This window comes from Moschus berezovskii, chromosome 13, assembly GCF_049115385.1.
Source record: "Moschus berezovskii isolate FMDL1 chromosome 13, NW_MosBer_1.0, whole genome shotgun sequence".
NCBI classification, from domain to species: Eukaryota; Metazoa; Chordata; class Mammalia; order Artiodactyla; family Moschidae; genus Moschus; species Moschus berezovskii.
The window spans coordinates 61,492,600-61,510,581 of NC_142472.1; the positions used below are offsets into that span (position 1 = coordinate 61,492,600).

At 45.7% G+C, this 17,982-nt stretch overlaps 1 protein-coding gene across 3 annotated transcripts in view; it reads right to left on the bottom strand.

Annotated features, from left to right (window-relative positions):
* The window catches only part of DCLK1 (doublecortin like kinase 1), a 366,070-nt gene that overhangs the window by 322,134 nt on the left and 25,954 nt on the right, over positions 1-17,982 (bottom strand). For all 3 annotated transcript variants that reach the window (XM_055426249.2, XM_055426248.2, XM_088842724.1), the window contains exon 3: positions 8,248-8,594. In XM_055426249.2, coding sequence (XP_055282224.1) covers positions 8,248-8,594 — 347 coding nt within the window. The remainder of the gene's footprint in view (positions 1-8,247; positions 8,595-17,982) is intronic.

Sequence of the window (17,982 nt, forward strand, 5' to 3'; positions counted from 1 at the left end):
CCAGCCACTGCAAAAGCAGAAGTCAGCATAGGTGATCCCAAAGGCCCCTCCCCGACTTGCCAAAGTGCTGCCAACATGCCCAGCACCCCCACCCACCGGAGGGCGGGCTTCAGCACATCTTCAGTTCAACAGGGAGCCACTGGGGAACTGGAATTCATCTGACAGCAAACTGGAATTCCATTTCCAAAAAACTGACTTTTGCCCAAACCAACTGAAGCCTTAAAATATACACCACAGCAGGCACCCGTAACTAATTACACCATCAGAGGAGCTAAGACTGGAAGACAAGGACTTCAGTCAGTTCAGTCGCTCAGTCGTGTCCGACTCTCCGCGACCCCATGAATCACAGCACGCCAGGCCTCCCTATCCATCACCAACTCCCGGAGTACACTCAAACTCATGTCCACAGAGTCGGTGATGCCATCCAGCCATCTCATTCTCTGTCGTCCCCTTCTCCTCCCGCCCCCAACCTTTCCCAAAATCACAGTCTTTTCCAGTGAGTCAACTCATCGCATGAGGTGGCCAAAGTACTGCAGTTTCAGCTTTAGCATCAGTCCCTCCAATGAACATCCAGGATTGATCTCCTCTAGAATGGACTGGTTGGATCTCCTTGCAGCATAAGGGACTCTCAAGAGTCTTCTCCAGCACCACAGTTCAAAAGCATTGATTCTTCGGCGGTCAGCCTTCTTCACAGTCCAACTCTCACATCCATACATGACCACGGGAAAAACCATTGCCTTGACTAGACGGACCTTGGTTGGCAAAGTAATGTCTCTGCTTTTTAATATACTATCAAGGTTGGTCATAACTTTCCTTCCAAGGAGCAAGCGTCTTTTAATTTCATGGCTGCAATCAGCATCTGCAGTGATTTTGGAGCCCAAAAAAACAAAGTCTGACACTGTTTCCACTGTTTTTCCATCTATTTCCCATGAAGTGATGGGACCAGATGCCATGACAAGGACTTAACTCTTCCCAATTTGGGGGATGGACAGGGAGGCCTGGCGTGCTGTGATTCATGGGGTCGCGGAGAGTCGGACACGACTGAGCAACTGAACTGAACTGAAAAGCTCCACAAGGAGAGATGTACCTTATAAATCCTGTGAAGAGAAGTGAAAGTCACTCAGTCGTGTCTGACTCTTGCAAACCCATGGACTGTAGCCCGCCAGGCTCCTCTGTCCATGGGATTCTCCAGACAAGAATACTGGAAAATCAACCAAAAGTATGGAGCCTAAAAAAAAGCACACTCCATTCTGGACACTTTAATTCCCTAATGAAGTATCACAATGATTCTTAAGCTCCTTTTTCTGTGAAAACGGTTAAGATTTTCCAGCAGTTCAGACCTCTGCCAAGTCATAAGGATGTCTCAATGCGAGCTCTGAGTTTTTATAGGAAATTTTAATTTAGCATTGTAACAAGCTAAAATATTTATATCAACTGGGTTTTTTTTACATCATTTTTGGAAACAAAAAACTGAAAGGTATTACATTTACTCTCATACCATAGATAATATACCAAATCACAACAGTAAAAAATCTATATATCAAGGATGAGGGTTTAAATATGCTTAAGAAACTTAGAGCTATCATAGAAGTTTTAACTTAAAAGAAAAAAAAATTGCTATTATCAACAGCACCAGATAAATCTCCATTTCCAGTCCAACCAAATCCTTTCATATCCTAAATTGGCTGCTTTTCATTCAGAAACCTTTGGTTTTCACATCATCTAGGCTCAGTCGTTGCTACAGCCAAGGTCAGATGTGGTAATAATGTATACTAATTTTACTAATTACTTGTACAGAGAAGAACTATTCTAAGCTCTCTAAACTCAAGAGTGAACCAAATATTTCTTCCTTCATATTAGAATTAGGTGTTAAAAACCAAAAGGAAAAAAAAAACAACAAAGACCACTTTGGAATTTCTGACTGATCGATTCTTATTGATGATATTACCATTTCCTGAATTCCAATAAACTCATATACTAACTACCTGAAATAAATAGCAGTGAATATTATGACTTTATAAGCATCTTTTGGGCTTTATGTTTGTAGCAGGTGAGGGGATAAATGATCAAAAGATACAGAAAAGACACATTATTGACAGCAACTGGGATTTCCTTTACAAGGCAGCTGCTTTGGGTAGAATATTTGGGTCCACCCCCACCCCAATCAATTCATACATTGAAATTTAACCCCCAAGGTGATTCTATTGGGAGGGGAAATGCTTGGGGAAGTGATTAAGTCATGTGGCAGAAGCCCTCATGAACTGGGTTAGCGCCCTTTTATAAAAGGACCCCACAGAGCTCTCAGCCCCTTTCTAACATATGAGAACACTGCAAAACCAGAAAAAGTAGCTCCTATCAGACCAAACATGCTGGCATCTTGATATTGGACTTTCAGCCTGCAAGACTGGGAGAAATAAACTTATTTTGTATATAAGTCATCCAGTCTGTGGTATTTTGTTATTACAGCCCTAATGGACTAAAAGAGGAGCTATGGCGTCTGTTCTCAGTTTACCGTCTAAATTGGTTTATGAGTACGTACGTCTACTTCAGCTGTTGATCCAATGTTTTCCATATTAGGAAGAAAATAAGTTATTTTCTCACTCCAGCAATGGTGGATTTTACAAAGTGCATGATCTATGTGAAATGCCTATAAGATAAAAATATAACATCCCTGAGTAAATTTTTCCTCTGATACTAAATTATATTGTTATTTTATGTAGATCTTCAATGTCAAAGAGTAGATAAGATGGGAATGTGCATATATCTTCTACTTAAAGAGCAATCTGGTTTCTCACGACTATATTTCCGTGGGGAGAGGAGATCATTGGGAAGAGCCTTATCTATGATCTGTACAGGATAAATTGCCTGCTCAGGCACTAGCTGTTCTAAGACTCTCAGCTGTTTATGTTTCTAAGCCAGATTCCAGTAATCACAGATACCGAAGACTTAGCAGTTCAAGTCAGCCTGATTAGCTGTTCCAAGAAAGGAATCGGGAGACATGCAAGTGCATCTTTGCAGCAAAGCATGTACGTTTCGGGTTTATTTTAATCATTTAAAAATTAGTCACACTCCAAACGACCTCTGGCTTCCCAGGTGGCACTAGTGCTAAAGAACCTGCCTGCCAGTGCAGGTGACATAACAGACACGGTTCAATCTCTGGGTTGGGAAGATCCCCTGGGGGAGGACATGGCACACACTCCAGGATTCTTGCCTGGAGAATCCCATGGACAGAGGGGCCTGGCGGGCTACAGTTCCATCCGGTCACAAAGAGTCAGACGCAACTGAAGCAACCTAGCACGCGGCACACAAATGACCTCTGGAAGTAGCTGCCCAGCAGGGTGAAAGAATAACCCACAGAAGAATTCCAACATCCAGACCCTGGACTGAGGCAAGACTCTTGCAGCCTGCACAACCTCCCTTGAATATGGAGAAAAGGTATGTGATTTTAACCTTCAACTAGAAAATGCCCTCCGTCCTTCTTTGGGAGCCCTTAATCAGTGCCCAGATAAATAAGGTATGACTCAAAGGAAGATGCAACACAATCTCTGACCTCCCCAGCTATGCCAGCAAAAGTGCCTGATCACCTGGTTAGCAGAGGCCCCCTAAAAGGTATGTGGAGGGGGTGGCGAGGTTGTGGGAACCTTTAATTGGAGCTTCTATGCCGCTGGATAAAGAATGGAGTTGAAATAACTAGAAAAGGTTCACTCACAAACAGGCTGCTAGTGAACTACAACAGCCATCCAGGAAAACTGCAGCTTTCTGCAGAATGCCTTCTACACGGGACAGCATTTCCAATATGTTGATTTCCTGATCTCAGCCAAAAAACCTCAAAAAGGCACTGCACAGCGAACACATGAAAAATGAAAGTGTAAACCGCTCAGCTGTGTTCGACTCTTTGCAACCCCATAGACTGTAGCCCTCCAGGTTCCTCCATCCATGAAATTCTCCAGGCAAGAATACTGGTACAGGGAGCCATTCCCTTAACCCAGGGATTGAACCCAGGTCTCCCGCATTGTAGGTAGATTCTTTAGTGTCTGAGGCGATGAACTCATAGGCTAGGGCTTAAAGCAAAGCCAAGAGGCTAATGTGCAAGGAGACCCAGTGAGAGGGGCATGGGGTCCACGCCTTTCAGTGCCTATCCCTGGGTACCAGCCAGCACGGGCTCACCCCGTTCCAAAGCCAGAAATCCCACAGTCTCCAGTTTCCTTTCCACAAATTCATTTGTAGGCTGCCTGACAGCAATCTGAAAAGCCATTCCTGCTTGTATATCTTCCCCTCTATCCGTTTATCTAAAGCACTCAAAGTATTAATTATTTAAACAATTCTATTTCCCTGCTACAAAAAAAAAAATACCTTTAAAAGCTTTACCGGGCATTGGGTTTTGATACAAGAGCTCAGACATACTATTAAAAAAAAGAGGGCGGAACAAACGATCTTAAGGACGATGTCCCATGGACAGCATGTGGTTCCGGTGCCACGGTGGGCAGGATGAGACACTGGCAGCTCAGGGTGCCCCCCCGCTGTATCAGAGCATCACGTCACGGGAAGGCTTGGAGGGAAGTGCTATTCTTCTGAGAGGCTTATCAAGCCGTGGTCACGGCCTCGGCTGTTAAAGAATCCCTCCCACAAAGGGAGGGGGACGATCTGCTTGTGGGGGCAGATCTCTTTTGAACAAAAAAGATTCTAAAGACTCCTAGGGGCCATGAGGAAGGAAGCTTTGTTCCTACTGGGAACCCAAGCACAAAGTCTTTATACTCTTTCACTCTTTCCACTTTATCATCCAATTCCCTTGCAGCTTTTCACGGCTCCTGCTTTGAAGAGAGCATGCCTCAAGAGAGGCAAGGCCACAGTGGTGACCAGAGTCAGCGCCGCGAGAAAAGAGCTGGACATGACGGCCAGCAGGATGACTGAAGCGGGGAGAACTCACAGCAGAAACTTTCAGATGATCTTCCCTACGCAGACTACTCCCTTGGAAATGCATTTTCAGTACACTTGCATCTCTGGTTTTACTCTCATCTGCTGTGCTACAGTGGCCATGAGGCCAAGCTCTGGAGAGAAACTAGTTCAAACCCCAGCTCTGCCATTTATATCTGTCTGGTCTTGGACCTGTTTTTTATTAACAAGTTTTGTGCCTTAATGGCCTTATCTGTTAAATGGGGATAATAACTGAGCTGTTAGCAGTAAACATGCCAAACGCATGCAAAGCATTTAGAACAAAGTTCAGTAAAACTACGGTTGCTATTATGATGGGCTTCCCAGGTGGCTCAGTGGTAAAGAATCCACCTGCAATGCAGGAGATGTGGGTTCGATTCCTGGGTCAGGAAGATTCCCCTGGAGAAGGCAATGGCAACTCACTCCACTATTCTCTCCTGGAAAATCCCATGGACAGGAGCCTGGAGGACTACAGTCCACACGGCTGCAAACAGCTGGACATGACTGAGCATGCATGCATGTTATTCAGTTCAGTTCAGTCGCTCAGTCGTGTCCGACTCTCCGCGAACCCATGAATCACAGCACGCCAGGCCTCCCTGTCCATCACCAACTCCTGGAGTACACTCAAACTCATGTTCACAGAGTCGGTGATGCCATCCAGCCATCGCACTGTCTGTCGTCCCCTTCTCCTCCCGCCCCCAACCTTTCCCAGCATCAGAGTCTTTTCCAGTGAGTCAACTCGTCTCATGAGGTGGCCAAAGTATTGCAGTTGCAGCTTTAGCATCACTTATTTATCAGAGTTGATCCCACCAGCACTCTGTGAAACAGAGGTGATCATTTTATCCATGTTTTATTGATGAATATAGTAAGGTTGAGTTAAGTAATTTGCTTTAAAAAAGGATTTGAATCCTGGTCTTTTAACATTAAACTTTGGATTCTTTCCCACTATTTACATGTAAACTACAGCAAAAAACGGAAACCCAGCAGGACCCTGCAGGGCCTTCCAGGAAGAGACCCCATGTCCCCTGCCTCTTGCTTTTAGAAAAGCTTTAGCCTCTTAGGTCTTCCCCAAGTTTCCAAACAGAATTTAATCAGAGAAGTGAGAAAACACAGACGCAAAGGAAAGCAGTCATGCAAGACAAAAGAACAATACTTTAGCCATAAAACAACGTCATAAACCTTTCCTCCCTCTTCAAAGACTATAGATAATATCCTCAACCATATTCCTGAGTTGGTTTGCAGACACTAAAGCCCCCACCTAGTTGAAGAAGTTACCTGCAAACTTACCACCAGCACACAGACCCCAGACCAGTTGCAACCAGAAAGCTGACGACATTAGCTTCCAAAATACCAACTTGTTACCTCACCACCAACCAATTAGAGGGGTGTACAGGAGCTGATCACATACCCTGAGATCCTCTCCCTTACTTTGCCTTTAAAAACGCTTCCCTAAAAGCCATGGAGGCATTGGGGTGTTTTGAGCACGAGCTGCCTATTCTCCTCACTTTGCCCTGAAATAAACGCTACACTTCCCTTCACCACAAGCTGGTGTCAGTAGATCGTCTTTGCTTCACATCAGGAGATCAGACCTACATTTGGTGCATTAACAAAACAGCTATTACAAAACACAGACACCAGGTAAAAATCCTAAAGAGATGAAAGCTATTGAGAACATCACGATATCTCTTCTAGGAATTCATTCTTGGAATAAATGCTCAGTTGATGGCAGAATTTAGCATAAATAATTAAAGCTGATTTTTTTGATTCAGTGCGTAACAAATCGAAACCCCAAAGTTCTGAAGCACGGAGGAGAAAGCAGAGAGGAGAGAAAGCAGAGAGGAGAAAGATTTATCAATTATGTATTCTTTGTTGTAAATTTTATTTTTATGAAAACAAGTAAACTCCCATGTTGAGAAAAATCACCAAAATGCAGATTTTCAAGACAGTTGAGTAATTCATTACAAAGGGAAGGGATTAAGTGTTTAAATGTGAACCTTGCCATCTTACTGCTGCTAAAATTTACAAGGCAGCCACGGACTTTTTGATCCTAGATATATGGTGACATTCAGGCTACACCTTCCTAGATCTAGACGACTGGAGATTTTCTCACCAAGATTCCTTATCCACACAACACTTAGGGGAAGTTTTATGAGACAAGTAGAAAACTGGTGAATATAAATGAACAATTGGCAGATCTTCCTTTTTCTCCTAATGAATTTATAATTTAGAGCATGTGAATGGATCCCTAGGGGAGTAATATTTTCATGACTAACACTCTCTAGTATTTGCATCTATTTCTAATTCATAAAGTTTGAATGTGTTAGCCTTCAAGAACTTGGAAGAGTCTTTTATTTAATAAGATCAATCTTTTAATTTATGAATCTAGTTTTGACTTTTACTATGTACTCTTTATACAAATCATTTTATCTCAAAATAATATCTAAAACGCATGTGGATCCATGATAAAAACTTAAGTTTCAAGTAAAGAGTGTACTGAAAATTGTAATTGGAAACAAAAAGACACTGGTAAACTTGGAATGATCAACAAATTTCTCTGTACGTATGTCATATATCAGTGTTCTTTATTCAGCTCACCATCACGATTCTGTCAAATCCTTGCAAAAGTCCACACAAGACTTCCTTTAAGTTCATCTGAGCAATGCACATTAACATGTCCACTCACCCAAATCAACCGATGTACATTCCACAGCTAAAGAAACCCGTTTCATTTGAATCTAGAAAGTATGTTTTCAATAAAAGATGTATAATATTCTAGAAATATGCCTCTTAAGAGCCATCCAGATGGAAATATTTCATTCCTTAGATATGTACTCAGAAATATATAAACTGTAAATAAATCTTGCTTATGAATATTACTGAGACATAAAACTATGAAATATCATTGCTGTCAGAGAAAGGACTTGGGTTTTTCTCTACTGGTCAGAGTTTACACTTCAGTCCTACTCACAGTGATGATAAAGGCATGACTGCACAACCAAACTGAACACAGATGGCTGAAAAAGCACCACTATATTAAGCAATTAATAATAGGAAAAGCAGAAATCTTTGAGTAATCATTTAAGCTTCAGAGGTCTATATTTGTACTTGGTTACTAAGGTAATTCTGTGTTAACTCTATCCTTGAACTGGCTGGAGGACAACAGCTATGTATCTGCTGACTAAATGACTCAAGCCCATCAATATCAGTAGAATGTACATCTCGGGTCCCCATTCGATGCCACACAAACCCCCCAACTCCCTGGTTCTTGCCCATAAAGTCAAGGCCATACCACGGTCACCCACCACCACCACTTACCTGCTTCCCATCCAGGGTGTAGAGACGTTTCACGACTCCCGAGTCCAGCTTGATGGCGTCAGTGATGTCAGTAAGAACCTGCTCAAAAGAGTGAGCGGTCTTCTTGTTGAGGAGAATCCGGACAGCTTTCCGTGGCTTCACCCCACTTCTGATGATGGTGACCAGCTTGGGCCGAATGAAATCCTTATTCTCCCGCACCTCCGAAGGGCTCCCTTTGGCAGTGGCCAGAGAGGACACCGCCCGTGAAGCCGAGGTGGTCTTGACGTTCACCGACCAGTTGGGATTCACGTTCTTGGTGTATTCCAGCTTCTTGAAGGGTTCGATTGAGCCACACACATAACTCTCTCCTAAGGAGGAGAGGGACATATTGAAATTTACACTCAGTTAAACTCATTCCCTTTGTCCCACTCTCTGAATTTTCCTTTTCTCTTGATACTTGGAGGTGAGCATGACTTGTGACTTTTTAAACAATGGGAGCATAATTAATAATTAATAAAAAAGAAGGATTTGTGACTTCTAATCTAGCTCTGTCAGCAACAGATTGGTATTCAAGGGGGGAAAAATGATCTTTTCTCCCTTTTTTCATCTTCAGTTTGGTGACAGAAATATCGATGTTGAACAGCCCTTGGAGACACATGAAACTGAATTCAAGATAAAAAGTATTTGGGGGGATTTAGGTATATTTATATTAGGAGAAAACTTCAAAATCAGAGGCCCTGACATTTGCCACCTGAGATAATTTTAAAACAGAAAATGGATCAGAAAACAGCTTCTAAAAATAGCTCTGTGATTTATAAGTTTGATGGGAGTGTTTGCTTAACATTTTGTAAAGTTAAGTAAAATTCCAATAACAAACAGAGAATGCCTCCATTCCTTTTCTTCCATCTTCACAGAGCCATGCACAGTGATCCACACACATCATACTTGCTTACAGATAAAACATTTTGAGGGTGGTTAATGTACAAGCTTTATAAACTGACTTTAAAATAATTATATAAGATGAAAAATATCTGAGGATCTAATGTACAGCATGATGACTGCACTTGATAACACTTTGCAAACCCATGGATTATAAAGTCCATGGAATTCTCCAGGCCAGAATAGGAGTGGGTAGCCGTTCCCTCGGAGAAGGCAATGGCAAGCCACTCCAGTACTCTTGCCTAGAAAATCCCATGGACAGAGGAGCCTGGTGGGCTACAGTCCATGGGGTCGCTACTAGTCGGACAAGACTGAGCAACTTCACTTTCACACGTTGGAGAAGGAAATGGCAACCCACTCCAGTGTTCTTGCCTGGAGAATCCCAGGGATGGCAGAGCCTAATGGGCTGCCGTCCATGGGGTCGCACAGAGTCGGACACGACTGAAGTGACTTAGCAGCAGTAGCAGCAGCCGTTCCCTTCTCCAGGGGATTTGCCCAGCCCAGGGAATGAACCCAGGTCTCCTGCAATGCAGGCGGATTCTTTAGCAGCCAAGGCGCCAGGGAAGCTCAATAACACTGGAGTGGGTAGCCAATCCCTTCTTTAGCGAATCTTCCCAACCCAGGAATCGAATCAGGGTCTCCTGCATTGTGGGTGGATTCTTTACCAGGTGAGCTACCAGGGAAGCCCCAACACTGCATAGTATAATCAAAATTCAATAAGAGAATAGAACTTGAAAGTTTACACTAAGAAAAATATTTGAGGTGACGAATCTGTCAATTAGGAGAAATCCTTCATATATATATACACACACATATATATACACATATGTGTAAAACTGTCATAAGGTACACTGTATATATCTTACAATTTTGTCAATCAAAGCCCAACAAAGCTGAAAAAATAAATGCACAAAGTTAAACTTTTATTAAAAATGATTCCTTAACAGAGATTCATTTAATGAAGATACTCAAACTATTTCTTTTTTGCAGGGTCTTCTACTGCCTTGTTCGCTCATATATGCTCAGCACACAGGACAGACCAGTGCTTGGCACCCTGGGGTACCCGATGTTTGTTTAACGAATAAAAGAACTATGGACACTCAGACTATTAAATAGATATGGATCACATAAAAAGGTAACACATATACCAAGCAATGACAAATTATAAAATGACTAATTCTACATATATTTTCATAAACTTAGGTCAAAGCATTTTGAAATTAAAGATTTCATAATGGTCTTTTTTCTGGGTAAGTCTTTGTAACTGGGAATATGTAAAAATGCTAAAAAGCCTTCCTAATTGCAGGTAAAGTAAGCTAGAACTAATCCTACACAGACCATTTACTTTTATCTAAATCCTTGTCCTATTTTTAAATTAACAGTGCAAGCATCCATGGCCATGGAGGTATTCACATAAAAATAACTGAACCAGTGTTTCAAAAATAGAAAAGCACAATTATGCATGTTATCAAACATTTACTTTGCCAATGTTTTTAAAACATACTCCAATGTGTGTTTATGCATTATGTCTCACTAGTACTGGGACAAATAGTACAAATTTAGTAAACCACGTTTCTAGTCACTGAGCATTGGAGAAGGAAATGGCAACCCACTCCAGTGTTCTTGCCTGGAGAATCCCAGGGGCGGGGGAGCCTGGTGGGCTGCTGTCTATACGGTTGCACAGTCGGACACGACTGAAGCGACTTAGCAGCAGCAGCAGTCACTGAGCAGATTATTACTGGCTCCAACTACGCTTTTCTCAAAATCTATGTGGATATCGTGGAGAAGGAGATGGCAAGTCCAGTATTCTTACCTGGGAAATCTCATGGACAGAGGAACCTGGCTGACTACAGTTCATTGGGGCACAAAGAGTCGAACACAACTGAGCAACTAAAACGACAGTGACGTGGATATCAACACCACCTCCATGGAGGCTGCAACAAGAGCACTGTTTCTGCAGGCTTGTGGAGAGACACTGTGAATGTCACAGTGGGAAGGGAACTGGAACTCTAGGCTGGAGACCTGGCCTCTCAGCATGTGGCTCAGGCATGCCCGTCCCCTAGTCTTCTCAGCGGGAAGCTGTCCACCAGGCAGATGAAGGCTATGCTAGTGGCCACTTTCATCTCACCAGGTTTTAGTGACAATCGAGTCAGACAGGAAAGGTCAAAGTGACCTCAAATGCAAGACTGCTACACAAGTGAGAATCACCAAGGCTGCACTACACTGTGCAGCAAGCAGGTACTACACTGTATGGTGTTCGTTGTTGCTATGGTCACCAGTAGACACAACTTGGGAGCCATCTTAGTGTGAGGATGCCCCAAGGGTACCCCAACAAGACACACAGGTCTTAGCTTACAAAATCAGTCTTCGCCAGAATTCTGTGCTAATTGGAGATATGAAATTATCTGATTATTTGTAAGTTTATGTATTAAGCTAATAACTGAAATCAAAACAAAAGGGGACTTCCTTGGTTGTCCAGTGGTTAGTACTCCACTCTTCCAATGCAGGGGTTGCAGGTTTGATCCCTGCCAGGGAACTAAGATACCACATACCACACAGTGCAAATTAAAAAAAAAACAACTCAAAACAAAAATATGGAATGGTTTACATTTCAACGAAGGATAATTTTTAACTTTAGGAAAAAAAATAATGTTAAAAGGGAGGAATTTTAAAGTATTCACATAATAGTATGGAATGGATGTGTTGAAAGAGAAAATAAATATTTTTTTTTGTTTTTACATCTTCTTAAACAAAGCACTGGAGAAGGAAATGGCAACCCACTCCAGTGTTCTTGCCTGGAGAATCCCAGGGACGAGGGAGCCTGGTGGGCTTCCGTCTATGGGGTCACACAGAGTCGGACACTGAAAGACCTCCACAGAGATCCTTCCTTCTAGGAGGACCCTCCCCAGGGAACAACGAGACCACTCACGTCCGGATGCAATCAGCAAGAGGTTTATTCGAATGCCAGGTACCTGGGGCGACAAAGTCTGTCTGTAGTCTTTGCGCGCCTAACGGTTGGAGTGAGGGGTTTTTATAGGAACGGCGGAGGCGGGAAGCGCGGGTACAGAAGCGAGAAGCTTAGTTACTGGGTCTCTATTGGCTGATTTAAAAGCGAGGTCCCAATGAGGCGGTCTTTTGGGTGAGGCGGCAGGTTACACAAGCACCTATTTCTGTTTAAAGGATCAACCTGGCAGTAGCTTATTGGTCAGTTTATACATACACGGTAGCTCATTGGCCAGCTTTTGCGCGCACGGGGTTTTGGGGGGGGGTTTTACCATTTTTACTCTGATTGGCTCGACTTTTGGCGCCGGCGGGACTTTCCTTAGGAGGAGTTTCTTAATTCTTGGCGCCGGCGGGATTTTCTTAGGGAGGAGTCTGTGACTCAGGTTTGTGTGTCGCAATCCCCTCCTCCCTCTAGGGGCTTTTTGAGACCTGGCCCAAGATGGTCAAATTATGGTTCTCTCATTCCCCCATTTCTTTTGTGAATAAGAATGGAATCTTCCATTCGAGGGTTTTAATTTATTCATATTCACCTTGTCTTACCTGGTGATATTGCTGAGTTAGGACCAAGGCTTGCACAACTGACAGCCTGTCTCTAATGAACTGCATTAGTCGGTTGAAAATGCATGGGCCAAATAATAGTATGAGCAGGATAATGATTAGAGGGCCCATGATGGAGGAGAGTAGGGTCGTGAGCCAGGGAGAGCGATTGAACCAGCTTTCAAACCATCCCTGTTCAGTCTCGAATAATTTTTGTCTCTGTTTGAGCCTTTCTCTTAGCTTAGCCATATTGTCTCTCACTAGCCCGGTATGGTCTGCATAGAAGCAGCATTCTTCTTTTAGGGCTGCACAAAGCCCTCCTTCCTGCAAAAATAGGATATCTAACCCTCTCCTGTTTTGCAAAACTACTTCGGAGAGGGAGGTAAGTGACTTTTCTAGAGCGCTTACAGATTCTTCTAATGCTCTGATGTCCGTGTGCATGGCGGCCTGGAGCCGTCCGAACTGACTAGTTTCTATGAGTGCTGCCGTCCCCGTGCCTAATCCTGCCGCTATTCCTCCCACTCCGAGCAGCACGGCCAGGGTGATGGAAACAGGCTCTCTCTTATACCGAAACCTTTTTTCAAAATAGTTATAGACATACTCAGAACTATGGTAAGTTATTCTAGGCCATAACTCAACCAAGACACAGTAGTCAGTGATTCCGTTAAGCACTGCGGCAGAGACACATGGGGTTAGCCCGGTGCTGCAAGCCCAATAGGTTCCATTAGGGGCTTCTAGGTAGTAGGTGCCTCTGGTTATCTTTTTGGTGATGTTACATAGGGCCTGGTGGGTTTTAGGAACAGTCCCGAGGCAAAGTCCTTTCCCAGATACCTGGGACAAGGTTAGTTTGTGCTGAGTGCCAGAAGTACATCGGCCGGAGACCTGGGTATGATTGGAGTAGTTGCCCCCGACTGCTATACCCTCGTAATAAGGGGGGCTAGACACTAAGCACAGCCAGCACTCTTGGGTCCTGTCAGGGTCAGAGGCGTTAAGGGCGAGGTAGGCTCCCTGTACCAGGTTGAATAATCGAACCCTAGTTTCTGGTGTAGGGGTCTCTGATGGTCCTGACAGAGGTGTCAACTGACTAGGTGAGGGGGTGTTACTTTTGATTCCTGAGCTATTTTTAGGGACTTGGGGGTTTGGAGCTGTCAGGACGGTGTTGGGTCCGACAGCAGCAGTGGGGCCTGGTGTTTTTATGGTTTGGAGGATGGTTATGATACCCCCGTAGAAGGGGCCCCACCAGGTGGGCCCTGCATTGGTCTGAATTCCCCAGCTGAGCCCCGAAGCCCAATGGAGTTTTTTTGCTGTTTCTTGGTTGAACGTTATCTTAACTTGGGCATACTTATCTTTTCCGTCTGGGCCTGGGGAATATGCACCCTCGTCGGGGGCCTTTAGTGCAAACGAAAAGGTAATTCCATCCCTGCTTCCAACGTCCCACTTACGGTTGCCGTCATTAGAGGTCACGCAGGACCAAGAACTACACCAATAATGTTGCATGCCCCCGCAAGTTTTCCAGTTTTTCAGGTACCCTGGGCATGCCCAAAACCCGTCGGCCTGCAGAAGTCCCCCAGTCCCATCTATCTGTACAATGTCTTTGAAGTTGAAATACAGATCTGGCCACCAAGTGTTGGGGGGGTGAGTCTCGGTGGTTGAGTTGAGTACCTCGCCAGTGAGCCCATCGAGAAGTTTCCAGGTTATTTGTTTTGGGGTATGGGGGTTAGCAGGGGATACAGGTGACAGGGAACTCAAGATTATAAGGATTATAGTTATATAATCTTTGAAAGTCTTATCTTGAGTGGATTTTGAGAGCGTTGAAGCTTCCATCGGGGCGGTCCGTCTGGGCTGTCTTGGCTGGTGTCGGCGGAGCCTGATGACGGGGCACGCTTAACGTGCGAGGAGTGGATCCAAGCAGCGATGCCGTCTACCTTCAGGGCGGTTGGGGTAGTCAAAAGGACTGTATAGGGTCCTTTCCACCGGGGCTCGAGGTTTTTAGTCTGATGTCTGCGGACCCAGACAGAGTCTCCGATCTGAAACGGGTGTGGGATCACGGGTTTGTTTAGCTGTTCCTGGTAGGCTGCGGCCAGTGGTTTCCACACTTCTCTTTGCACGATCTGGAGCGCCTGCAGATGGGCTTTTAAAGAAGGGCTGTTAGCATGTCCAGCAATATGGGGACCGAGGAGAGTGGTGGCCGGCGGTGGGGCCCCATATAGTATTTCAAATGGGGTTAAGCCGAGGGGCCCTGGGGTATTTCGGGCTCGGTATAGGGCCAGGGGCAGTAGGGACACCCAGTCTCTGGAGCCAGTTGCAAGCGTTAATTTGGTTAAGGTCTCCTTGATGGTTCTATTCATTCGCTCTACCTGCCCTGAACTTTGGGGTCTGTAGGCGCAATGTAATTTCCAATTAATCCCCAACAGCTTAGCCACCAGCTGACTTACCTGGGAGACGAAGGCTGGCCCGTTATCGGTCCCTAGTGTCTGGGGCATTCCATACCTGGGAAAAATTTCTTCTAGCAGCTTCTTGGTGACCGTTCGGGCCGTCTCCTGTTTCGTGGGGAAGGCCTCTACCCAGCCAGAAAAAGTGTCCACAAACACCAAGAGATATTTATAGCCATAGTGTCCTGGTTTTATCTCGGTGAAGTCGATTTCCCAATGTATGCCTGGTCGGTGTCCCCGCACCCGGGCTCCGACCCCATATCGGGCCTTGTTTGCATTAACTTGGGCGCAGGCCCTGCAGTCGCCTGCCACTTGCTGTAAGAGCCTGTCTCCCTCTAATAAATAATATGGGTTTTCCTTTTCTATGAGGGCCTTCATTTTTCGGGGGCTAAGGTGAGTTAATCTGTGTAGATGGTCAAAGAATTCCTGAGTCTGTTTCTTGGGCATTACTGGCTTTTGTTGATAAGTCCAGCATCCCTCTTCAGGTTTATAGGAAGCTCCCATCTTCCGTAGTAGGCCTATGTCTTCTTCAGTATACTGGAACGGCCGATTTGAGACATAAGTATTGACAAGTCCCGAGGCCAGAGGGAGGATTTGCAGGGCATTGGGTGGCCCGTTTGAGGCCGCCTCACGGGCCGCTCTGTCGGCCATCCGATTTCCTCGTGCCACGGGACTGTCTCCTCTTTGGTGTCCTGGGCAATGTACTATACTGAGTTTTTGGGGAAGAAACAGGGCCTTTAGTAAATCTAGAATCTCAGTCTTATTTTTGATGTCTTTTCCCTCAGAGGTAAGGAGCCCTCTGCGTCTATAAATTTCTCCGTGGATGTGGGCTGTAGCGAATGCGTACCGGCTGTCGGTGTACACATTTAACTTCTTACCTTCTGCCATCCGGAGGGCCGTGGTCAGGGCGATGAGTTCGGCCTTCTGGGCTGAGGTCCCCGGCGGAAGGGCTTCTGCCCAGATTACCTCGGTTTCTGTAGTCACAGCTGCCCCCGCTTTTCTTTGTCCGTTGTCTACCAAGCTGCTACCGTCGGTGTACCAGGTGAAGTCCGCGTCCGGCAGTGGTCGGTCTGTCAGGTCTGGCCTGGTCCCATGCGCCTCCGCAAGAATCAAGTGGCAGTCATGCCATTCGGGTTCTTCCGGGATCGGGAGCAGGGTGGCCGGGTTGAGTGCCACGATGGGACCGAAATGCACTCGGTCTGTGTCCAGGAGCATGGCTTGGTAGTGAGTCATCCGGGAATTGGATAGCCAGCGGTCTGGTGGCTGTCTGATGAGGGCTTCAACCGCGTGTGGGGCAAAGATGGTTAAGGGCTGCCCCATGGTCAACTTGTGGGCGTCCTTGATGAGGACCGCAATAGCCGCCACCATGCGCAAACAGGGTGGCCAGCCTGAAGCCACGGGGTCTAGCTTTTTCGAGAGGTAGGCTACAGGACGTTTCCAGGGTCCTATATCTTGGACCAGGACCCCTTTTGCGTAGCCCTGTTTTTCATCTACAAACAGTCTAAAGGGCTTGGTCAGGTCTGGGAGCCCGAGAGCCGGGGAAGTCAATAGAGCTCTTTTGACATTTTTGAAGGCCACAGAATGTTCCTCCCGCCAGTCAAACAAGGCTCCTTGTTTTGTAAGGGGGTACAGAGGTGCGACCATTTCGGCGAAGCCTGGTATCCAGAGGCGACAGAACCCTGCAGCCCCCAGGAATTCCCGCAATTGGCGGGGGCTTTTGGGGGCAGGGATGTTCATAATGGTCTGTTTACGAGCTTCTGTCAGCCACCTCTGCCCTCCCTTGATCTGGTATCCCAGATAGGTGACCTGTTGTTGACAGATTTGGGCCTTTTTTGCCGAAGCCCGATATCCTAGAGTCCCCAGGGTTTCAAGGAGGGCAGACGTACCTTCTTTGCAGCTTTCCTCCGTTTTTGCTGCTAACAGAAGATCATCTACATACTGTAGTAGGATGAGAGCTGGATGTTGAACCCTGAAGTCAGCCAGGTCCCGATGTAGTGCCTCATCGAAAAGAGTTGGGCTGTTTTTGAACCCTTGCGGGAGGCGGGTCCATGTCAACTGGCCGGATATCCCTTGCTCGGGGTCTCTCCACTCGAAGGCAAAGAGGAGTTGGCTACTTGGGTGCAGTCTTAGGCAAAAGAAGGCATCTTTGAGATCTAGCACCGTGTACCAAGTGTGTGTCGGCGGCAACCCACTTAGTAGATTGTATGGGTTAGGGACTGTGGGGTGAATGTTTTCCACCCTCTTGTTGACTTCCCTCAAGTCCTGGACTGGCCTGTAGTCTCCTGACCCCGGTTTTTTTACGGGGAGGAGAGGGGTGTTCCATGGCGACTGGCAGGAGATCAGAATCCCCTGATCCAAAAGTCTTTTAATGTGTGGCCTAATTCCTTGGTATGCTTCTTGGGACATGGGGTATTGTCTGATCGACACCGGGGAGGCTGTGGCCTTTAGGGGTATTATCAGTGGCGGCTGTCGGACGGCTAGCCCCATTCCCCCGGTCTCGGCCCAAGCTAGTGGAAAGTTTTGCAGCCAGGGGGTGATGGCAGCAAGGTTTTTGGTCCTGTCGGGTCCTGCTTGTTCAAAAAGTTTGTATTCATCTTCTAATTTTAGGGTCAGGACATGAAGGGGTTGTCCTTGGGGCCCGGTAACATGGGCTCCTGTCTCTTTAAAATGTACTTGTGCTCTTAGTTTCGTAAGGAGGTCTCGGCCCAACAGAGGGTAAGGACAGTCAGGCACGTGCAAGAAGGAATGAGTTACCTCTCCAGTAGCCAGATGTACCTTCCGGTCCGTGGTCCACCGATACCGCTTGCCTCCTGTGGCTCCTTGGACCCACGCCAACTTGTTACTC